This window comes from Lathamus discolor (assembly GCF_037157495.1).
Source record: "Lathamus discolor isolate bLatDis1 chromosome W unlocalized genomic scaffold, bLatDis1.hap1 SUPER_W_unloc_1, whole genome shotgun sequence".
In the NCBI taxonomy this organism is placed as follows: domain Eukaryota; kingdom Metazoa; phylum Chordata; class Aves; order Psittaciformes; family Psittacidae; genus Lathamus; species Lathamus discolor.
In genome coordinates this window covers 1,023,025-1,047,596 of record NW_027069096.1, presented here as the reverse complement: position 1 = coordinate 1,047,596, position 24,572 = coordinate 1,023,025, and the positions used below count along the sequence as shown (strand labels likewise).

General features: G+C 46.2%; 2 protein-coding genes across 12 annotated transcripts in view; one reads left to right on the top strand and one right to left on the bottom strand.

Annotated features, from left to right (window-relative positions):
• LOC136006180 (ubiquitin-conjugating enzyme E2 R2-like) overlaps positions 1–8,343 on the top strand; it is a 65,947-nt gene extending 57,604 nt beyond the window's left edge. For all 4 annotated transcript variants that reach the window (XM_065664220.1, XM_065664219.1, XM_065664217.1 and 1 more), the window contains 2 exons: positions 6,144–6,278; positions 7,397–8,343. In XM_065664220.1, the coding sequence (XP_065520292.1) occupies positions 6,144–6,278; positions 7,397–7,610 (349 nt within the window). In that variant the 3' untranslated portion in view covers positions 7,611–8,343. The remainder of the gene's footprint in view (positions 1–6,143; positions 6,279–7,396) is intronic.
• A 5,458-nt stretch (positions 8,344–13,801) lies between these two features.
• Positions 13,802–24,572, bottom strand: part of LOC136006178 (ubiquitin-associated protein 2-like) — a 165,418-nt gene continuing 154,647 nt past the window's right edge. For 3 of the 8 annotated variants that reach the window (XM_065664207.1, XM_065664209.1, XM_065664216.1), the window contains one exon: positions 13,802–13,981. In XM_065664207.1, coding sequence (XP_065520279.1) covers positions 13,886–13,981 — 96 coding nt within the window. In that variant the 3' untranslated portion in view covers positions 13,802–13,885. Of the gene's footprint in view, positions 13,982–14,350; positions 15,824–17,172; positions 17,351–23,004; positions 23,288–24,572 lie in introns of those variants that run through there. The other 5 variants (XM_065664208.1, XM_065664211.1, XM_065664212.1 and 2 more) reach the window with 5 other exon arrangements.

Genomic DNA, 24,572 nt, shown 5'->3' with positions numbered 1-24,572 from the left:
TGTTATCCTGCATATAAGTTTTTCTAACTCCTCCAAGATGCCACTAGTGGAAAAAGAACACTTTTGGGTATTCAGACCCAGTAGGAGTAACTTTGTGTATAATCCTACGTATTGTTTGCCTTCCAGTACATATCTCCTGTCCTGAAGCAAGTTATCTTGAGCAGTTAAAAACATAGTTTTCTTCCTGGCAAATAAATGAAGGATCACCAAGTGCCAGAGGCATTCAAGGCTAACCTGATAATTTTCTTGAAACATGAGATGAATTTAATTCTCATTACAAGACACTGCCAATGAAGAACTGATAAAACTCATGTCAAGTAGCAGCTAACTGACCTGTGTAGCTGGAGTAGTAAGTGATATAGTAGAAAAACCTTGAAGTAAGGTACTTCCTGTTCTAAGTTTTTAATCTGATTTATTATCTAAATAAGGTTAAAATAATTGCTTCTAGATTTTTAGCATATCAAGAAGGGGAAAATGGAAGACCCAGGGAACTACAGACCAGTCGGTCTCACCTCTGTGCCTGGCAGAATCATGGAGCAGATTCTCCTGGAAAGCATGCTAAGGCACATGAAAAACGAGGTGGTTGGTGACAGCCAAATCCTGCCTGACCAATATGGTGGCCTTCTATGATGGGGCTACAGAACTGATGGATGGAGCAAAGCATTTGATGTCGTCTACCTGGACTTGTGCAAAGCGTTTGACACTGTCCCACATGACATCCTTCTTTCTAAATTGGAGAGACATCAATTTGATGGATGGACCACTCGGTGGATAAGGAATTGGCTGGATGGCTGCACACAGAGAGTTGTGGTCAACAGCTCAATGTCCAAGTGGAGACAGGTAACAAGTGGTGTCCCTTGGGTTGGTGTTGGGACTGATCCTGTTTAACATCTTTGTCAGAGACACAGACAATGGGATTGAGTGTGCTCTCAGCAAGTTTGCCAATGGCACTAACCTGTGTGGTTCGGTTGATATGCTGGAGGGAAGGCATGTCATCCAGAGGGATCTTGACATGCTTGTGAGGTGGGCCAATGCCAACCTCATGAAGTTTAACAAAGCAAAGTGCAAGGTCCTACACCTGGGTTGGGGCAATCCCAGGCACAGCTACAGGTTGGGCAGAGAAGTGATTCAGAGCAGCCCTGCAGAGACGGACTTGAGTTTGTTGGTTGATGAGAAACTTAACATGAGCCAGCAGTGTGCACTCGCAGCCCAGAAAGCCAACCGTATCCTGGGCCGCATCAAAAGGAGCGTGACCAGCAGGTTGAAGGAGGTGATCCTGCCCCTCTGCACTGATCTCATGAGATCTCACTTGGAGCACTGTGTGCAATTCTGGTCTCCTCAACGTAAGAAGGACATGGAGCTGTTGGAGCAAGTCCAGAGGAGGGCTATGATGATAAGGGGGCTGGAGCACCTCCCATATGAAGATAAGCTGAGAAAGTTGTGGCTGTTCAGCCTGGAGAAGTTGTGTGGAGACATCATAGCAGCCTTCCAGTATCTGAAGGGCGACTACAGGGATGCTGGGGAGGGACCCTTCATTAGGGACTGTAGTGATAGGACAGGGGGTAATGGGTTTTAACCTTAAACAGGGGAAGTTCAGGTTAGATTTAAGGAAGAAGTTCTTTACTGTAAGGCCGGTGAGGCACAGGAACAAGCTGCCTGAAAAAGCGGTTAATGTTCCATCCCTGGCAGTGTTCAAGGCCAGGTTGGACAGAGCCTTGGGTGACATGGTCTAGTGTGAGGCGTCCCTGCCTATGGCAGGGGAGTTGGAACTGGGTGATCTTAAGGTCCTTTCCAACCCAAGCCATTATATGAATCTATGAAATTTATCTCCAACTTCCTAGTTAGTGTTTTAATTTTTTTTTTAAATATGATACCAAAGAGAGGAGTTACCTATTTTGTCAAACTGCCTTAGATTTTATTGCACTTAATTCAGGATTTATTTTCTCTCCAATCTAAGTGGGGGGGAAACCACCCTTAGGCTTCTTCTATACCCATAGTCACTGTTCCAGCTCCTCATTTTTACCTTTTTCTGCAAGTCTGTGCTGACTTAAATGTTGTGTGTCTGCCATGTGTTTTCTGATTCCAGTAGGAGGTTCTTGCTCTCCTCTACCATTTCTTTCCAAGCTAAATTATCTTATAATTAAAGTAATTCTTTGCACATTCTTCAATGTGAAAAATTTGAATTAGCAAATCAAAGTTTTCTTCAAAACTTCCTTCCTATTGATAGACCATTAATAAATTTCTTTCCACAGAAATTTATTCACTCATTTCATAAAGCTAACATGCTTTAGATGACAAAATAAACATGAGCCAGCAGTGTGCTCTCGCAGCCCAGGAAGCCAACCGTATCCTGGGCTGCATCAAAAGGAATGTCACCAGCAGGTCGGAAGAGGTGATCCTGCCCTTCTGCTCTGATCTCATGAGATCTCACTTGGAGCACTGTGTGCAGTTCTGGTGGCCTCAACATAAGAAGGACATGGAGCTGTTGGAACAAGTCCAGAGGAGGGCCATGAGGATGATCAGGGGACTGGAGCACCTCCCGTATGAAGACAGGCTGAGAAAGTTGGGGCTGTTCAGCCTGGAAAAGAGAAGGCTGTGTGGAGACCTCATAGCAGCCTTCCAGTACCTGAAGGGGGCCTATAGGGATGCTGGGGAGGGACTCTTCGTCAGGGACTGTAGTGACAGGACAAGGGGTAACGGGTTAAAACTTAAACAGGGGAAGTTTAGATTGGATATAAGGAGGAAGTTCTTTCCTGTTAGGGTGGTGAGGCACTGGAATGGGTTAAAATACTATTTTAAGCTCTATGTTGTTCACCTGTCCCTCTGCTCAGGTGGCTGTTAAACTGATTTTTTTTTTTTTTTTTTAATACATCTGATATGGTTAGGACTAGGTGACAAGCCTCCACTCATAGTTAGGAGACAGCTTTAGACATTACTTATTGCACACATCTTTAGTATTTCATTATATACAAACATAAAGATTGATATGAAACTTCTCATGGCACTAGTTCTCTGATTTCTGTTGTTCTTTACCATGGTGCAATTTTTGGTGCTTACTCTTGGAACATGTTTGGCTTAAGGGTGATACTTGGGGAGAAAATATTCATCAGCTGTATCAGCAAGTGCAAATAAACCTTGTCCTTAACTGTTAGCCTGCTGCCAGCATCACCTGTTGGGCTAAGTGCCAATAGAAATGTGTCCTGCTGGCGTCCATCTGTCTTTGCAAGGCTCCAGTGTCAGACAGGAGGCAGCAGATCTGAAGGTGTGGGAGGGGAGTATGCTTGTTGTAATGAGCTGCATGTGTAACCTAGGGTGTCTCTTCAGCTTCTGAGTTTTGTAAATCCTTCTGGGTATTGACTGTTTACTACATATGACTGTGGTTGAAGTACATGGAGGTGGAAATGTCATTCAACTTGGAAAGCACCTGTACTTCTACCTCTAATGGTGTTAAGCATGCTCAGTAATTTTTTTTTTAAATGTAGTCTATATGGTCTTTCCCATCACTAGGAGCTAGATGAGACAAGCTTAAGTAAAGATGGCAAACATCCTGCAAGATGTGAAGGAATGCAGCTGTGATCTTTGTAGCAGAATATACTGCTTTTCTTCGTGTCCCATAAAGCTGAGAAAATGGTGGCATGGCTTAGGGGTTGAGGCTCTGATAATTTTAGTTGCCTGTCTCCAAATCTCTCCAGGCCTCACTCTGCCCTTTAAGGTGCACAGGCCAGAACTGAGCACAGTATTCAAGATGTTGGTATATCTGTTTCTTGTGAAGATAGTTGCTGCCCTGTCTTACTATTGCTTTGTTTCCTGAGGATGCCTATTTTTGTTGGCTTTTTTTGGCTGCTTTAGTGCATTGAGCTGGTTGCAGAAACTGGCCAGATACATTACTGTCAGTATAGACTAAGCCAAAACCTCTTAATTTGTACTGGAGAGTAAAAATGTGCTAGGACAAATCTGTAAGTACCTCTAAAGGTGGATCTGAGAAGCTACAATGTAGATAGTAGCTGGAACAAAAAAAAAAACCTTGGGAGTATGGGATCCACTCTGTAATGTCTGGTTTTGTTTAGATTCAATTCATGTCTGAACCTTCTGTTGCTATGTGGAGAGAAAAAGGTACTTGGCAGGTCTGATTGCTTGAGCATCTACTGGCTTCTCTCCTCTGCTGATAAAGGAATGTAAAGGGACTCACTGTGGAGACAAGAGCACCATAAACACTTAAAGTGGCTTGGCAACTGAGGAGCATGCTGTTCCCCAGAATGGGGTGGGGGGGATGTAGGAAAGCAGAAGGTGGGCTTGAAATCCCTACTCTTCATGCAAACAACTTGAATGAAACAACCTCATCTGAGGGAGAAACAGATCCATGACAGTACTGGAAAGAGTCAGTCTGCATCCAGCCCGGTGCAGTTTGCATTTGATGCTAAGGATGTTTTCACAATGAAGTTCAACTATGTGTGACTGGTTTTGGTCTTGTCAAATCCCGATCAAGGACTTTTCAGTCTCTCATGCTCTGCCAATGAAGAGGGGCACAAGAAGCCGGGAGGGAGCAGACAGGACACCTGACCGAAACTAGCCAAAGGGGTATTCCATACCACAACACATCATGCCCAGTATATAAACTGGAGGGAGTTACCCAGAAAGGACCAATCACTGCTCGGGTTGGGCTGGGTATCGGTCAGCAGTTGGTGAGCAATTGTATTGTGCATCACTTGGGGTATCTGAGCTTTCATTTCTTTATTCTTTTTTTTTTCCCTATTATTATTATCATTATTGTTGGTTTCCTTTCTATTATCACTATATTGTACTTTATTATAGTTATTAAACTGTTCTTATCTCAACCCATGGGATTTCCATTCTTTTGATTCTCTTCCCCATCCCAACTGGGAGGGGAAAGTGGGGAGTGAGTGAGCAGCTGTGTGGTACTTAATTACTGGCTGGGATTAAATCATGACAGTCCTTTTTGGCACCTAATGTGGGGCCCAAAGGGCTGAGATAATAACAGATCTGAAAAGGGCATGTTAAAACAAATTTGTTGCAAACATTCATTGTATTGTAATAGTCGTTGGTCACAGTGTTGCCTCATTTGCTCTTGGAGTTCATGTGCATGTGCTCACTGGTACACTATGTAATGCTCTTCTTGTTGTGTGTTCCCTGTGGTGATGTTTATTCATGGAGCTTGGTCTAAGCTTGTCATGTTGTTGTACTTTGTAGTGCTGGGTTGTGATATGACAGAATCACTGATCATGAGATTAATCTGGTATGTGTACTCGGTATTGTCACCTTTGTCCCTTGGGAGCCATTTGGTAGGAACTATTAATGATTACACCTTTTGGCCTTTTTTCCTCAGAGAGCCAACCTGTAACAGGAACATCTTCCTACAGCTTCCCTCCTTCCTTTTTGCCTTCATTCCTTCCTTTCCTTCCCCCTTCCTTCCTTCCAATATCCTTCTTCTCCTCCAGGATAATTACAGTAGTATCTGAGAATTTTGAATATTTTTAATATCCTTTGAATACCCTTGAAACCAGGCTGGTTCTTTTGCAAGGCACCAGCATGTTGTATATGGTTCAGATCTTACTTAGGGTTAAACAGCTACATGTGGCGACTTCACTCCCTGTGAGCATCTTTAGTGGCACACAGGCTACGGAGAGACCTGGCCACAGCTCCAGTCTCTTAACATGCTGTGGGGCAGGGAAGGCAGTACAGCCTCATCCAATGGGAGGACTACTAAGACCCAAAGCCTACGTGGGGTAGGTGAAGAGCCTTGCTTTCTGCTGGGAGGTCAAATGTAATGAGCCAAGCAGGTTTCCAACCCTGCACTATTCATGGGTGGTGTCGACAAACTGAATTCTGGTCTAATGCAAGCTTTGCCTGCTACTGCCCTATCACAAGCACATGCACGGACATGATAGTCTATTGTCAGATCAGGTCTTTGAGGTTTGTATTGTCTTATCTTCCCTACACTGATGTCCAGGATCTGAAGTTCATAAATATCTGCTCTCACATCAACTATTATCCTTAGGTATCCTTAATTATACATAATTTAAGTTTTTACTTTAAACATGTTTCTGATGCATCACCTAAAGAACATGGCATCCAGAATCTGTGAATGTCCTAGATCTGACTGCTGTTGTGGTTACTTTTTTCAGAACTATCTTACTGAGTGTGATCTCTTTGCTTAACGAGCCCAACACATTCTCTCCTGCCAATGTGGATGCATCAGTCATGTTCAGGAAATGGAGGGACAGTAAAGGAAAAGACAAAGAATATGCTGAAATCATAAGGTAAGCTTTGTCATGTGATGCTGTACTACTGGTCTCCTGGTTTTCCAGGACAAAACCAGCTTCTTGCTGTGGTTGCTCCTTTCAAAATGAATTTTACAGTCTTATTCCAACTCTACACTTGTGGTCCTTTTAGTATTTTCAGCACACAAGTGTTGCAAACTTCTGGAGCAGGAGGACTGGGCTGATCTGTCTTCAACTGGGATTTACTGGCAGCAGATGGGTTTTGCAGAGCATCATGCCAGATCAGTCTAAAAAAGGGCAATTCAAAGTCCCCACTTGACTCTGAGCGCTGCTTGAATTGCTTGGGTTGATTCAAACTGACTGCATCCTACTAATTTTGTGCTTAATGCACTCATGAATCATAATCTTGTCCCTCCAGTTCGAAGGAATATCAGCAGAATTTGGCAAGCTCTTGCAAAGCTGGGTTTAATTAGTTAGAAGCACTGTTCAGTCTTGATTGTACTTTGAGGAGTTCATGGTTCATCAGATGGTGTAGAGAGATCACATAAACTTGAGCCAGGGTTGCTGTGGAGTGGCAGATGGGAAGTCCATGTTGCAGTGGGACTACTGTCGTGGTCTTGCCCCAGGCAAGCACATCTGCATTGACTCCACTAGCTGGGTGTCACAGAACGGGTGGTTGCTTTAGGCCAGTGGACAAGATGTGTTAGGGAGACCCTCCCATTGAGTCACGAGCTGCCAAATTCTTGTGGGAATTGCAGTCTTGAGCATGTTGGTGTAATCGGTGGTAGAGGGTAGCTGTGGATGGTATCTCTGAACCTACCTCAATAAGTCACCTTAGCAAATCCCTAACTGTCCCTTCTGTAACAAATGTAATGAAATTTGCTCTGAGCTCTAGCATGTCACTAATGTGGAATCCTGTAGAAGAACTGATTTCATATGTTGCTGAGAGTGTGTGTGCTGCAAACACCCTTGGAGTGCTCCTAAGCCTGGGGCTGTGGCAACTAAATCTGTTTCTAATGCTGCTTGTAGTGCTTCAGCCAAACCTCAGCTCTCCTGACTGAGGTACCAGGAGGGCTGGGGCTGGCTGGGAGGTGGGGAGTTGAGCCATGCTGCCAGCACATGACTCTGCTCACACTGCTGTGCCCTCCTCCCTGCAGGAAACAGGTTTTGGCTACTAAAGTTGAGGCAGAAAAGGATGGCGTGAAGGTCCCCACTACACTGGCAGAGTACTGCATTAAAACTAAAGTGCCTTCCAATGACAACAGTTCAGATTTGCTTTATGACGACTTGTATGATGACGACATTGATGACGAGGACGAGGAGGATGCCGACTGTTATGATGATGATGATTCTGGCAATGAGGAGTCGTGACCTGCTCCCTCTATGTCCCTGTACTGCCCTGATGACTCAGGCCAGAAGGGAGCAGCGGTAACCTAGCAGCAGTCCAGCAAAACCAGATGGGGGGTGGGGTGGGGGGTGTGGGTGTGATGCGTCAAAAAAACCCTGTCTCCTGTTGTATGGCTGTTTGCTCCTTTTTTTTTTTTATGGACCTCTTATACCCTTTACAGAATGCTTTAATTCTTGCATTCTTAACCATTTCATCACTGTATTATGATTTCTTTTTTAAAAAGAAACTCCCTTTTGCATTTCTCTATGAAATGCTTACAGCGAAACAGGTTTGCTCGTGTTTAGATTCTTGAATTAAATACAGTCTTACGTTGAGATGTTTAATGTATTTAAAGCTGGAACAAACCCATTGATTTTCAGGAGCTCAAGTGCTGCATTTACTGGGAACTAAAATCCATACAAAGCAAACTGCCATGGTTTAGCTGCTCCATTTACAATAATAGCATGTGTACATTCATTTAGCCTTTTCATAGTGGCTTTTCCTTTATAAGGTAGGGGGGTGAAGAGTATAAAGCTACTGTGTGTTGAGCTTAATGGGATGTCACTGAAAGGTACAGTATTCCTTTTCAGCCTGCTTAAGAAGTTAGGAACTAGCCAGCCCCTGGAGCCCCAGAGGGCACAATCATCAGCTTTGTCTCTGAAAAAGGTTTGTGATATGAACCCTGAAATAAACACTTAACACTTCACGTCTGTACAACTGAGCCCTGGATTGCTATTTATTTATTTATTTAGACTAAGTTGGGATTGGAAAAGCTCAGTTTAGCCATGCTGCTGAGATCTGCTGCCAGCTGCCCCTCTCCCAAGGGAGGAAAACAGGAGGAAAACAGCAAGTCCTGCTGCCCAGTGGGTCACCATTCATCCCAAACTTGTGTTTTGGCAGTGGGAGAGACTGATAGCCTCCTGCCCCAGTGCTCCCTAGCAGCTCTTGCTTCCTGCAGCCCAAGTCCAGTGCTGGCCTGAGCCTTCTTTCTGTTGGTTATGTAGGCCACATGTTGGGAAGTGCAGTCCTGATATATTTCTGTGGGGTTGGCAAAAGTCAAAGCTACCTTTGGTGCCTACCTGGGGTGGCCAGGCTGTGGCTGCTGGGGCAGAGTATGGATGTGGGGTGGGCTCTCCCCTGCCTGGCTGGCTGGGGCATGGGTGTGTGCAGCACCACAGGTGAGGAGACTGCACTGCTTTCAGGCTGTATGAGTGGCAAGGTTTGACAGGCTATTTAGCAGCATGCTTCAGTTGGTGCACCAAGCTCAGTCTCCTGCATGTTTTGGGGAGCTCTTGGCAGAGTTTAGGGTTCTCCCTTGTGGGCAGTGGGGGATCCTGCATGCTTATGTCTGTAGAACCCTCTTCCTCAGTCCTTCAACACCTTCACCCTGTTGCAGTGTGCTCTCATTTGGCTGTGGTGCAGTGGCTTGAATTAATCTTTTGCATGACCCCTTGATCAGCAGCCAGCCCTGCTCTCCTACACTGAGCCCTGGCACCTCCAGGAGCAGATCTGAGATGCTGGTCCTGCTTGGGCAAGAGCCTCCCTTCCTACAGGTACAGAGGCAGTTACCCTGATAAGAGCTGCAGGCTTGAGCATTTGTTTATGCCTCCCCTTTGTATAACTCAGGGTTTTCATTGGTATGTCACCAGCTGCAGACCCTCAAGGGGTGCTTTGGTGGGAGTAAACTCTGCACTTGCTCACTCTTGTCCTGGTCCTTACCCCAAGATACATCTGATCACAGAATAAAGTGTACTGCCTGGAGGGAGAGGCAGGGAGAAAGACTGGTGGGGTTCAGAAGTGAGCAGGGCAGATGTGTTTTCAAAATTTTGCTTGACTGGGATTTGCTGCTGCAGGGACAGCCCCTGCTCCTATGCCCCAGGGTGTGCTGGTGGTGCATCCTTCTACCTCCTGCAGAGTAAAGGCTACCTGAGCTCTGGATACCTTGTTTCACCCCCCCTCCAGTGCTCCCTGTGATGGTCCACCCTCCTGTTTGCATGTTACCCAGGGAGGCAGCTGGACCCCTCCTGAAGTGTTCCACATGGGCTAATTCAGTTTGTCCTTCCAACAAGCACTGACTCAGCCCCTGGTGCATTGTGGAGCTGGCATTAGGGCAATGTCAGTGTTTGCAAATGGGCCCCTAGCACACCTGGCTGCAGGACTGGTCTCAGGGCCACATTGGGGTAGAGAGGCCAGCCTCCAGATTTGGGGAGTGAAGGAGCAAGAGTATGGCAATGCTGGCTGTGCTGATGACTTGGTTTGAAATGATACTGCATCTTCCAGGCTTTGCCCTTGTATTTTTTCACTATCCTCACTGAATACTCACCAGTAACTTGAATTTTCAAGCTTGGTAGTGTAAGATGCATTATCATGAGTCTTCTGTTACCCTTTTTTTTTCAAGACAACCTGTTTTGTGAGCTCCTCCATTAGCAGAGTAATTTGTCTTCCCCACTGTCCTGTGCAGTGTCATTGCTTGTTGATCTGCTGGGTTTTTTTGTTGCTTACTGAAATACAAGGGGTTTAAGGGTATTTAAGAACCTGTGGAAAAATGTTTACCTGATCTGTATTCCCCTTCAAATGCAGTTTCCACCTATTCTGAAGCCAGCAGCATATGCTAGATTTCTTAGTACTCTTTCTTAGCTGAAAGCCCAGATGGGTTGTTGTGGGCTTTTTTTAGTATAACTTACCAGAAAGAATTAACTGATGCAGTTCTTTGTGTTGTCTTCCCCTTCAATAGTTATCTTTTGTCTTTTTTGCACATATGTATACTAATAAAAAATGTGAAACTAAGATATTCCTGGACTGCTACTTCACTGTTAATTGAGCTGGTTTATTTGCATGGTTTATTTAAAGCTTTGAATAACAGCTCTTTACTTCATTGCTGCTCCAGTAATAATGCCTATATATAAATATCTATAAGGTCATTGGAAAATAAAGCTTCTGGTTAACAGCTACATGCCTGAACAGGCAAAAGGCCATGGGCTTTGTTGTTATATTTAGTCTTTCTAAGTCGGCAAAGGGGAGAGCAAGGAGAAGATGGTTCATGGTGTTATGACTGCAGCAGTGATGCAGGACTTGGGGTAAAGTTGTTGCTGCTGCCATGGGGCTGGGGTGCTGCTGGTGGCTGGTTCCCTGGCAGGGCAGAAGCACAGCAGAGGAAACATGTGCAAGTGGAGAAATTGGCTTTTGCAGTGCCTTGCTGCTGCGGTCAAGCTAAAACTAGCAGGACACATGAACAGGAGTTGCACTTGCTGCCCTCCAACAATTTCAAGTGCAGTAACTGCTGAGTCAAATGTGGTTGTGGCCCGAGTGGCCTTGCGCTTGAAGAATAGTGGTGGCATTTCAGAGCTGTGTTCCTAGATGAGTATCTATTGAGGAATGGGATGGAGAGAGATGGTGCTACCTGGGTCATTTGATTGGATCAGGCTAGCTTGTGTCTCCTGCTTGGCTTCTACAGCACCAGGCTGCCCAGAGCTACCAGTAGCTTCTTAATCCAGAAGGTGTGGTACCAAAGCCAGGACAAGCTCTCAAGCCTGCCCTGCACGGAGTAAACCTGGCTACCACGTGTGCAAGTTGGTTGTGTTTGGGTTGTTTTGGGTTTGTTTTTTTTTTCCCCCCTTTCCTTGATGGCTGAGTGCAGCTGAGCAACCTTGGCTCTGCCATCACTGGTAGAACAGAGGATTAGTGAGGAAATGGCTGCAGAAGAGCCCTGCTGGAACCAACAGTGTAGGGAAAAGGGAAAATATCTTGCTTTGTCTTGCCTGGAGAGGAGGAGAGACTACCTGTGGCTGACTGCAGTCAGGGCCCCAGAGCAAGGGGGGAAGGTGCTGGAGTTGCCTTTGCTGTCTTGTGCTGGGGAAAAAGGGAGGATGCCAGAGGGCAATACAGCCCATCACCTCCATGTGTGGAAGTGTTGCCCTTTTGTACCCACAGCATCTGCTGAGGCTGGAAATTGTGTAGCTGGGGCCAGCAATGAAGCACTGGCTGACATCTTTGTGAAGACATCTCCCTTGCAGCTACTTAAGGGGCTGCTGTGCACTAGCACCAACTTTCATCTGTTACCTTTTTGCCACTTCCAACAGCTTCTGGACCCTAACAGACAAGCAAGGACTGACCTACACCTGTGGGGCAGCAGTGGAGTTCTATAAACAAAACAGCTAAGTGTCTGAAGATGGCTTTTTGGGGTTGGTGGGGTGTTTTTCAAATGGCAGCTCTGACCACAGGTAAATTAGAGGCTGTTGCTTGGTCTCAGCTGTTGGTGCAACACTTCTACAAGCTCTTAGTCTTGAGCCTGCAGAAGCATTTTGCCCTCCTTGACATTTATTCCTTAAAGCTGGTGGCAGTGGGACAGCAGCTGGTGGTTTGACCATTATCAAAACCTGAGCTAGAGCAGAGGAAGGCCAATGCAGTTCATGTTGTGCTCCTCAGAGGGGAGGAGGAATGCTGAGTGACACACTGACTTCTGGCAAGTACATCCCACAGAATTAGGAAGTGTAAAGAAGATCCTCACCTGCGGAATGGATACAACATGGCTTTGCATTTACCTACCCCTCTCTGCTGTGAGGGGCAAGGATGTTCAGGAATATGGGCCTAGGGCAGGAGCCATCCCTCAGGAGCTTTCATCACTGAACTTGCTCCTGGTGGAGACCATGCAATGGCCAAAGCAAGAGATGGTAATGCTGCAGCTGTGCTGCCTCCTTACCTATCCCAGCTGCTCCACAGGGACTTGGAGTACAATGGCAGAGATCTGATGGTTATGACCAGGATCCAATCACAGAATCCCAAGGGTTGGAAGGGACCTCAAAAGATCATCTAGTCCACCCCCCCTGCAAGAGCAGGGTAACCTACAGTACATCACACAGGAACTTGTCCAGGCGGGCCTTGAATATCTCCAGTGTAGGAGACTCCACAACCCCCCTGGGCAACCTGTTCCAGTGCTCTGTCACTCTTACAGTAAAGAAGTTCTTCCTGATGTTAACGTGGAACTTCCTATGTTCCAGTTTACACCCATTGCCCCTTGTCCTATCACTGGATATCACTGAAAAAAGCCTAGCTCCATCATCCTGACACCTACCCTTTACAGCAGGTGCCTCTGAGCTCTCGGCACTGAGGTGCACTCACCTTTGTCAGTATTTGGCATCCCTTGCAGACCCAGCTGCTGCTGTTACTCAGGTAGAAATGGATAGGCTGAGCTCCTGAAACCTTTGAAAATGCAGAAAAATACCAGTGATATGCTTCGATCTTTATTAGGTGGAAGAAGGGCTAAAACAAAATGAAACTCCAAAACCATTCACTGCAAGACCAGGACTTGCCTCCAGGGTCTTGTTTCAAAAAAAAGTGGGAATGGACAGGTGAAATGTCCATCCAGTAGCTCTGGCCTTCCTGGGCGATGTGACTCAGGGCAAAGAAAGGCATAAGATATAACTTATGCTTTTATTTAAGAAACTGCTACATCATTTTTGCCTCTAAAGATGCAAAGGAGGTTCCAGGATGCACTGAGCAATCTGAAATCTCTTGCTAGAGAAGCCAACCAATGAACAAACAAACCCCAACCAACAGGAAAAGCCTTTTTTTTTTTTATTTTTCTATTTTTCAATTTTTCGATAAGAAGATGGGGCTACAGCTCAGGGTTACAGTGAGCAAACTGCCCACAAGACTTCATCTTTCACAGCAGGAGGGAGGAGACAAAAGAAAGGGGAAGGCCCATAAAATTTTTTTTAAACTTTTTTTTTCCCCTCTCTCTTTAAAGTAACAGCTAGATTAGGGGGCTGTGGGCAGAAACCGAAGTAACAGGACACATCTTGATTATTTTTTTTTTTTGGGGGGGGGGGCAGTAGGCCTCCTTATTTGCCTGAATTTAGAACTGTATTAAATAAATAGGCTTCAGCTCAAAAAAAAAAAAAAAAAAAAAAAAGAAAAAACACCCAAAAAAAAACCTAACAGTTTGATGGTTATAAAGCTTAAAAGCAAAAACAAGGAAGGATGCTCTGGTACAGAAGGAAAATTAATAATTAGTTTTCCTACAAAGAAAAGAAATAAGGCTCTATTAGAAATGCATACATACAACAGCAACTCAGAGGATGGCTGGCTGGCTGGCTGGCTGCAGCTCTCCCCACACAGGCATTTGACTGAGCAGTTACTATTTCTAATAATTCCAGGAATGGGCTTCAGCTTTTTTTTTCTTTTCTCTCTTTTTTTTTTTTTTCTTTTTTTTTTCCTTCCTTCTCTCCTTGCATTCTCTCCCTCTTACACAGTTTTGGATTTAGGTTGTCCAGTATGGAGAAGTGCCATAAGTAGTTTTGGTAGCCTGAGCCTTTTGCTGCATGGTGCTGGGTTGGTTACGTTGGCCAGGTCCACCCTAGAAATTAAAAAGGAAGGAGACATGGGCATCAGATCCTATACCACCAAGGCTCCCAGGAAGACAAGCCTGTCTGTACACCAGCAGAAGAGCTACCACCCGAGGGACAGACCTGACACAGCGATGCCCCCCCAAAACACATCAGTTTCTGCTCTGTGATATCTCTGCATCTTGCAATGTAGAACAGCCATAGAGACACCAAGCAGGAACACAGGGACACACCATCCTACTGCCCTGCACCCTGACACCCCCCCCCCCAAGACAGGTTCAAGCACAAGGATGGAGAGAAGCAGGACTGAGGAGATCTCTCAAGGTGAATGGAGGCAGTGTACCAGCCAAGTATGTAACATACATATTCTGAGAGAGAAGTAATTTCCTATATCTGGACTCTAAGGCAGAACACTTTATTTCAGGGAACATTTATAGTGAGGAAAGGAAATGAATGGGCCTGTGAAACCAAATCAGAGTTGATATGTAAACTGTAAGGGGATGCTTGATTTTTTTTTACCCCCTGTTGTGGTACCCTCCCGGCCTCCCCTCGTCCCTGGCAGAGCATGAGGCTCAGAAAGTCCATGGTCAGACTAAAACGTTTGTGTTATCAGCTCTGCTCCCAGGCCGAAAGTCAAAACACAGTGCTGCAGCAGCTACTAAGAAGGAGAAAAATGACTGCAACTGCTGAACCCAGGACAGTATCCACCCCTTATTCCATACCATTCACGTCATGCTCAGATCCCACATTTTCAATATACCATCTCTCTTACATATATATATATATATATATATACATCCACATACAGAGAAAAAAGAAATCATTTCTTAGTGCATGGACCAATCCCTATAATGATGTTGAGTCCATTCGGTCTATGATGTCAGGTTCCATCCCTTGTAACAGTCTTTCAGGGCAGGTGTCGTCGTTTAAACCCAACCACAAAAGCTCGTTCAATCACTCCCCCCCTTTCTCCCTTTCTTTCCTTCCCCCCTGACCCTCCCTCTCCATGGGGAGGAGAATCAAGAGAATATAACTCCCACGGGTTAAGAACAGCCCAGTAACTAAGGTATAACACAAATCACTACTGCTACCACCAATGATAATATCGATAAGAGAAAATAACAAGAGAAGAGAATACAATACCACTACTGAACGAGTTCGACCCCCCCCCCCCCCCCCAGAAGAGAGACCGTGCCATTCCAGGTAACTCCCAGTTACCTCCCTGGGCATGATGTGCTGTGGTATGGAATACCTCTTTGGCTAGCTTAGGTCAGGTGTCCTGTCTCTGCTTCCTCCTGGCCTCCCCTCGTCCCCAGCAGAGCACGAGACTCACAAAGTCCTTGGCCAGAATAAACATTATTTAACAACAATTAAAACCAATTGGTATTATCAGCTCTCTGCCCAGGCTGGAAGTCAAAACACAGAGCTTGCACCAATTACTAAGAAGGAGCAAAATGGCTCCTGGTAAACCCAGGACAGTATCCACCCCTTATTCCATACCATTCACGTCATGCTCTGATCCCACATTTTCAATATACCATCTCTCTTACATATATATATATACATCCACATACACACACACACAAAGAAAAAAGAAATCATTTCTTAGTGCATGGACCAATCCCTATAATGATGTCGAGTCCATTCGGTCCATGATGTCAGGTTCCATCCCTTGTAACAGTCTTTCAGGGCAGGAAAGGCTGTATGCAGTGTTGGATCGTTGCCTGCTGATGCTGACTGTTCCTTCACTGCAGAACTCGTCTGGTTCTATCAGAATTCATTCTCTGTTGGGATGATGGTTGGAGGGAAGTCAGGTCCAGTCGCTGGTGACCTGAAGACATCTAATTGATGGGCTATAAAAGTATTACACAGCAGGCAACAGCATGCAATTAAGTTCATTGGCTGTTTTCCCCTAAAATCAAATCCCCTTGAGGTATACATCGGACTTCCCCATCTTCCCGCATTACCCACCAAGTATATCTGGGTCCCCGCCACTCATGGCTGTCCAGCCTCGGGGAAAATCTCTTGGTCCTCCTATATCGTCGTTTAACCCCAGACAAGGCCCAAACCTGACTCTGCTTAACTCTTGAAATCAGACGAAATGGCCGTGGGAAAAACACACTCTGCATGAGTGCCAACATGGTGATCCCCGTCACAATCAGCAAACAGGGCTCAACAGTATTAAAAGGCCAGTCAAGAACTTCAAAACTCTCAAATGATGCTGTAAATGGTCTGAGAGGGGGGCTGGGAGGGTAAAAGAATGTCTCCTTCACAGGTTGACCACCCGAGAAGGAGAAAAAAGATGTGAAATTGCTAAGCACCTGTATTATATACCTCCCAAAGTATAAAGGTGGTGACCACACTGGGAACATAAGCCAAATCAGTTTCATGATCAATGATTCTATTGTATTACAAGTCATTATAATAAAGTACAATGAGACAAAAACCTTAGCCCAAGCCCCACACTTGAAAAACACCAACACAGCAAATACTGGCTGTATGTAATATACAGCATTCTGAAACTGTGAGATCAGGAGGAACAGCTTTGAGAGCCAATAAATCAGCGTTGTGACAAGTGACTATTAATCCGGTCAGATCTGTCATTATCTCAACCCTTCGAGCCCCACATTGGGCGCCAAAAAAAGAACTGTCGTGGTTTAAACCCAACCACAAAAGCTCGTTCACTCACTCCCCACCCCCTTTTTCTTTCTCCCTCTTTCTTTCCTTCCCCCTCCCCAACCCTCCCTGCTCCCAGAGGGATGGGGAGGAGTATCGAGAGAATGTAACTCCCACGGGTTGAGATAAGAACAGCCCAGTAACTAAGGTATAACACAAATCACTGCTGCTACCACCAATGATAATATTGATAAGAGAAAATAACAAGAGAAGAGAATATGATACCACCACCGAACGAGTTCGACCCCCCCCAACCCGAAGAGAGACCGTGCCCTTCCGGGTAACTCCCAGTTACCTCCCTGGGCATGACGTGCTGTGGTATGGAATACCTCTTTGGCTAGCTTAGGTCAGGTGTCCTGTCTCTGCTTCCTCCCGGCCTCCCCTCGTCCCCGGCAGAGCATGAGACTCACAAAGTCCTTGGCCAGAATAAACATTACTTAACAACAATTAAAAACAATTGGTGTTATCAGCTCTCTGCCCAGGCTGGAAGTCAAAACACAGAGCTTGCACCAGTTACTAAGAAGGAGCAAAACGGCTACTGGTAAACCCAGGACAGCAGGAAAGGCTGTGTGCAGTGTTGGATCGTTGCCTGCTGATGCTGATCGTTCCATCACTGCAGAACTCGTCTGGTTCTATCAAAATTCATTCTCTGTTGGGATGATGGTTGGAGGGAAGTCAGGGCCTGAAGACATCTAATTGATGGGCTATAAAAGTATTACACAGCAGGCAACAGCACACAATTGAGTTCATTGGCTGTTTTCCCCTAAAATCAAATCCCCTTGAGGTATACATCGGACTTCCCCATCTTCCCGCATTACCCACCAAGTATATCTGGGTCCCTGAGCAAAAGCAATCCCATGAGTGGGTTTGCCTTTACCTGAAGCAGGAATAACCCAGACTGTATTCCCCAGCAAATTCTTCATGTGAACCACAGGAACTTTGTCCCCCTCTACAATATGTAAAAGTTCTGACTGGGCTGGGCCAGCTCTGTTGGCAGATCCTCTGGTGTTAACCAACCAGGTGGCCTTTGGTAAGTGTGTATCCCAATGCTTGAAAGTTCCCCCTCCCATTGCTCCCAGTGTGGTTTTTAACAGCCCATTGTACCATTCGATTTTCCCAGAGGCTGGTGCATGGTAGGGGATGTGATATACCCACTCAATGCCATGCTCTTTGGCCCAAGTGTCTATCAGGTTATTCCGGAAATGAGATCCATTGTCTGACTCAGTTCTCTCTGCGGTGCCGTGTCGCCAAAAGACTTGTTTCTCAAGGCCTAGGATAGTGTTCCAAGCAGTGGCGTGGGGCACAGCATATGTTTCCAGCCATCCGGTGGTTGCTTCCACCATGTTAAGCACATGGCGCTTGCCTTGGCGGGTTGGTGGGAGTGTATTATTGTCAATATGCCAGGCCTCCCCATATTTATACTTCAGCCATCGTCCTACATACCAAAGAGGCTTTAACAGTTTGGCTTGTTTAATTGCAGCATATGTTTCACACTCATGAATAACCTGGGCAATAGTGTCCATTGTTAAGTCCACCAATGGGTCACGAGCCCATCTATTTGTTGCATCTCTGCCCTGATGGCCTTAAGTGCCATGGGCCCACCAGGCCAAAACTAATTCACCCTTATGTTGCCAATCTAAGTCCATCTGAGCCACTGCAATCTTAGCAGCTTTATCTACCTGTAGTTTGTTCTGGTGTTCCTCAGTGGCCCAACTCTTGGATACATGGGCATCTACATGGTGTAACTTCACCACCAGGTTCTGCACCCGGGCAGCGATATCTTGCCACAGTGCAGAAGCCCAGATGGGTTTACCTCTGCGTTGCCAGTTGCTCTGCTTCCATTGCTGCAACCACCCCCACAGGGCATTTGCCACCATCCATGAGTCAGTGTAGAGATAAAGTACTGGCCACTTTTCTCATTCAGCAATGTCCAGGGCCACCTGGATGGCTTTCACCTCAGCAAACTGGCTCGATTCGCCCTCTCCCTCAGCAGTTTCTGCAACTTGTCTTCGGGGACTCCATACAGCTGCCCTCCATCTCTGATGCTTTCCTACAATATGGCAGGACACATCCGTAAACAAGGCATCGTGCTTTTCACTTTCTGACAGATTATTATATGGTGGGGCCTCTTCAGCACGCATCACCTCCTCCTTTGGTGACATTCCAAAATCTTTGCCCTCTGGCCAGTCCATGATGACTTCTAGAATGCCTGGACGACTGGGATTTCCTATTCGAGCTTGTTGTGTAATTAGTGTAGAACATTTACTCCATGTAGCTTCGGTTGTATGATGTGTAGAGGAGACCCTGCCTTTGAACATTCAGCCCAGCACGGGCAACTGTGGTGCCAGGAGGAGCTGTGCTTCAGTGCCAATCACTTCCAAAGCAGCTGGAACCCCTTCATAGGCTGCCAGTATCTCTTTTTCAGTTGGGGTATAGCTGGCCTCAGATCCTTTGTATCCCCGACTCCAAAAGCCGAGGAGTCAACTTCCAGTCTCCCCTGGAGCTTTCTGCCAGAGGCTCCAGGTAGGACCATTTTCTCCAGCTGCTGTGTACAGTACATTTTTTACGTCTATCCCAGTCCAGACTGGTCCAAGGGCTACTGCATGAACAATCTCTCATTTAATTTCCTCAAAAACTTGTTGTTGCTCAGGGCCCCATTTAAAATCATTCTTCTTCCTGGTCACATGATAGAGAGGGCTTACAATCAAACTGTAATTTGGGATGTGAATTCTCCAGAACCCCACAGCACCCAAGAAAGCTTGTGTTTCTTTCTTATTAGTTGGTGGAGACATTGCTGTTATCTTGTTGATCACATCTGTGGGGATCTGTCTACGTCCATCTTGCCACCTTATTCCCAAAAACTGAATCTCCTGTGCAGGTCCCTTGACCTTACACTGTTTTATGGCAAAACCGGCTTTCAGCAGGATTTGGATTATTTTCCTCCCTTTCTCAAAGACTTCTTCCGCTGTATCGCCCCACACGATAATGTCATCAATGTATCACAGGTGTTCTGGAGCTTGCCCCTGTTCCAGTGCAGTCTGGATCACTCCATGGCAGGTGGTAGGGCTGTGTTTCCACCCCTGGGGCAGTCAGTTCCAAGTGAACTGGACACCCCTTCAAGTAAAAGCAAACTGTGGCCTGCACTCTGCTGACAAAGGAATTGAGAAAAATGCATTGGCAATATCAATTGTGGCATACCACTTGGCAGCCTTTGACTCAAACTGAAGTTCTAGCATGCCTGGTACAGCAGCACTCAATGGCGGTGTGACTTCATTCAGGTCACAATAGTCTACTGTTAGTCTCCACTCTCCATTAGACTTTTGCACTGGCCATATGGGGCTTTTAAAGGGTGAGTGGGTCCTGCTGATCACTCCCTGACTCTCCAGTCTACAAATCAGCTGATGGATAGGAATCAGGGAGTCTCGCTTGGTGCGATGTTGCTGCCGGTGCACTGTTGTGGTCGCGATTGGCACTTGTTCTTTGACTTTCAGCAACCCCACAACTGAAGGATCCTCTGGGAGACCAGGCAAGGTGGACAGCTGCTCAATTTCCTCTCTCTCCAAGGCAGCAATACCAAAAGCCCATTGGTACCCTTCCTGGTCTTAGAAGTACCCTCTCCTGAGGTAGTCTATGCCGAGGATGCATTGGACCAGTCACAATGGGGTGCTTTTGCCATTTCCTCCCAATCAGGCTGATTTCAGCCTCCAGTACAGTCAACTCTTGGGATCCTCCTGTCACTCCAGAAATAGAGATGGGTTCCACCCCTTGACAGCTTGATGGCATCATGGTACACTGTGCACCGGTATCTACTAGAGCCTTATACTTCCGTGGAACTGATGTGCCAGGCCACCTGATCCACACAGTCCAGTAAATCCGATTATCCCCTACCTCCACCTGGCTGGAGGCAGGGCCCCTCTAATAGTCATCACAACTTTGAACACTTAAGTCATATTGAAAGGGATTATTCTTCGTTATCACAGGAGCTGTAGTAAAATCAGCTCTTCCACTCCCATCTGGGAACCTGCTCACCAGAGACTGAAGCCACAGCTCTCATGGGATGATCAGTCTTGGCCCTTGCTCCCCTCTTCAATTCACTCACCCATTCCTCCAAAGCTGAAGTAGGTTTTCCATCCCACTTTGTCATGTCTTCTCCATGATCCCACAGGTAAAACCATAGGGTGGCCTGTGGCGTATACCTCCTATATCTTCTCTCTCGAAGAATAGGACATCTTTTGTTAATAGCTGAGACATGCGTAGGTACACGTGAGGAGCTGGATAAATCAGATAGATCATCCCTCAATTGTTTGAGATCCTGGGACAGTTTTTCTACAGCTGAGATGATGGAAGGGGTGAGATTATCTTCGAACTCTCGGAGTTTATGAATCATTTCATCCACTGTTAGTGGTACAATGTCATTCCAGGTTACTGTTGCAAATGAATGGGCATATGATGACGGTGCATTCCGTGTTAGTTTTCACCACATGGGTCATGTACATTCGACTTCATCTGGGTCTATGGGTACATCCCCATTATTTGGCTTGATGTGATATATCATCTCTACGATGGCTGATTCCCTCAGAGACTGGATGCCTTTGTCTAAAGTAGTCCACTTGGCTGAACGACTACTAACATCGTCCTTGTACGGAAACCTTTCTTTCACAGCTGCCAAGAGCCGCCTCCAAAGACTGAGGGACTTTTTCTCTCTTGCAATTGCTTTGTCAATTCCCCCTTCTCTAGCAAGTGATCCCAGCTGCTTGGCTTCCCTACCTTCTAGTTCATGACCATCGGCCCCATTGTCCCAGCATCAGAGCAATGAGGTGATGATGTGTTCCCCTGGTTGATGGGTAAAATATTCTTGCGTATTCCGTAGCTCAGTTGAGGTCCGAGGTCAAGATGTCACCTCTTCTTCTTCTTCTTCTTCATCATGTGATGATGACTCCTGATCAGATGCTGGACTGGGTGGTGAATACATTGTTTCTTCATCTTGCTTCACCCTTCTTGCCTCTTTTTTGCTTTTTCTCTTGCTTACAGGGGCAACTGATATCGGTACGAATTGGTCCTCTGGTTTAGCTGCAGTTATTATCACTGTGGTTAGAGTAGCGACTGTACTTGTCGCTGGGGGTGGTGTAGCTGCTGTGCTTGGAGCTGGGGTAGCCGTGCTGTCTGTTGTAGTTGAAGTTTGAGTAGCTGCTGTATTTGTCGCTGGGGTAGCTGTGCTGACTGTTGCTTTGCCCTTAGATGCAGGGACATTTTTTTCCTTTTGAAGGTGCTGGATAGTGTTGAGCAAGGCCCTGTAAGCATAGGCCAAGCCCCAGCACGTTGCCATGATTTGTCCCTCTTTGGTATGGCCAGAATGGCAACACACCTCATTTAAGTGTTTTACTAATTCTTCTGGATTTTGCACTTGTTCGGTGGTGAAATTCCAAAGTACTGGAGGGGCCCACTGACCTAGATACTCGCCCATACTATCCCACACACCCTGCCACTCATGGCTGTCCAGCCTTGGGGAAAATCTCTTGGTCCTCCTATATCATCTTTAACCCCATACAAGGCCCAAACCTGACTCTGCTTAACTCTTGAAATCAGACTAAATGGTCCTGGGCAAAACACACTCTGTATGCATGCCAACATGGTGATCCCCATCACAATCAGCAAACAGGTCTCAACAGTATTAAAAGGCCAGTCAAAACCTTCAGAACTCTCAAATGATGCTGTAAATGGTCTGAGAGGGGGGCTGGGAGGGTAAAAGAATGTCTCCTTCACAGGTTGACCACCCGAGAAGGAGAAAAAAGATGTGTAATTGCTAAGCACTTTTATTATATACCTCCCAAAATATAAAGGTGGTGACCACACTGGGAACATAAGCCAGATCAGTTTCATGATCAATGATTCTATTGTATTAAAAGTCATTACCATAAAGTACGAGACAAGAACCTTAGCCCAAGGCCCCCAGCCGATAAACACTAACACAGCAAATACCGGCTCTAAGTAAGGTACGATATACTGAAACTGTGAGATCAAGAGGAACAACTTTGAGAGCCAATAAATCAGCATTGTGACAAGTACTATTAATCTAAAACAATGAATGCTTATCACAAATATGATTAGACACACTCCAGTCAGATCTGTAGTTATCTCAACCCCTCGAGCCCCACGATGGGCGCCAAAACGAACTGTCTTGGTTTAAACGGAGCCACACAGCTCGTTCACTCACTCCCCTCCTCCCCCTTTTCTCCCTCTTTCTTTCCTTCACACCCCCCCCCCCATAAACAAAGCCATAAATCACGCAGTCACTCTCTCACTCCCCCCGTTCTTGCCCTCCCCCTACTCCCGGAGGGACGGAAAGGAGAATCGAAAAGAATGCAACTCCCAAAAGGTTGAGATAAGAACAGCCCAGTAACTAAGGTATAACACAAATCACTACTGCTACCACCAATGATAATAATAATAAGAGAAAATAACAAGGGAAGAGAATACAATACCACTCGCCGAACGAGTTCGACACCCCTGAAGAGAGCCCGTTCCCTTCTGGGTAACTCCCATTTACCTCCCTGGGCATGACGTGCTGTGGTGTGGAATACCTCTTTGGCTAGCTTGGGTCAGGTGTCCTGTCTCTGCTTCCTCCCGGCTTCCCCTCCTCCCTGGCAGAGCATGAGGTTCAGAAAGTCCTTGGTCAGACTAAAACGTTTGTGTTATCAGCTCTGTTCCCAGGCTGAAAGTCAAAACACAGTGCTGCACCAGCTACTAAGAAGGAGAAAAATGACTGCTACTGCTGAACCCAGGACACCCCCAGAATTACAGTACAAGTGCTCACATCCTGCTTTCCTGCTGCAGCCAGGGGACAGCAGCACCTGCCTCTGCTTCAGACCTCAAAGCCCACCTCTCCACACCACACATAAGGATGGCCTCTTCACAGAATCACAGACTGGCGGAGGCTGGTAGGGACCTCTAGAGGTCATCTAGTCCAGTCCCTCTGCTCAAGCTTAGAGCCAGTTGCCCAGGACCATGTCCTGACAGCTCCAAGGATTGTGACTCCACAACCTCCTAGGCAAGCTGTGCCAGTGCTTGGTCACCATCACAGTCAAAAAGTATTTCCTGATGTTCAGAGGGAAATTTCTGTGCTCCAGTCTGCTATCATGTTGTTGTACTTTGTAGTGCTGGGTTATGATATGACAGAATCACTGATTATGAGACTAATTTGGTATGTGTACTCGTATTGTCATCACCTTTGTCTCTCAGGAGCCATTTGGTGGGAACTACTGATAATTATGCCTTCAGCTTTTCTCCTCAGAGAGCCAACGTGTAACAGGAACATCTTCCTCCAGTCAGCCTGTCTGCTTTCCTTCCTTCCAATATCCTTCTCCTCCAGGATAATTACAGTAGTATCTGAGAATTTTAAAGATTTTGAATACCCTTGAAACCAGGCTGGTTCTTTTGCTAGGCACCAGCATGTTGTTGTATATGGTTCAGATCTTGCTCAGGCTTAAACAGCTACATGTGGCAACTTCACTCCCTGTGAGAAGCACTGCGGCTTGAAGGAGAGGGACTCAGACTCGAGTGACAGGCACTGTGGCTACTCAAACTCTGGCAACCAGGACTGCAGCTACTTCAACCCCAGCGACACACACTATAACTACTCAAATCCCAGTAGCAAGCACTAGTTACTCAAACCCTGGCAACAAGGACTGGAGCCACTTCAAACTCTGCAACAAGCACTGGAGCCACTTCAAACTGCAACAAGCGCTGTAGCTACTCAAACTCTTATGACTAGTACCACGGCTACTCAGACTCTGGCAACAGGCACCGCAGTAATTTTTATCCCCATAACAAGCACTGCAGCCACTCAAACCCCAGCAGCAAGTATGGTGGCTATTGAAAATTTGGGGACAAGCACTGCAGCTGTTTTAATTCCTGTGACCAGTACTA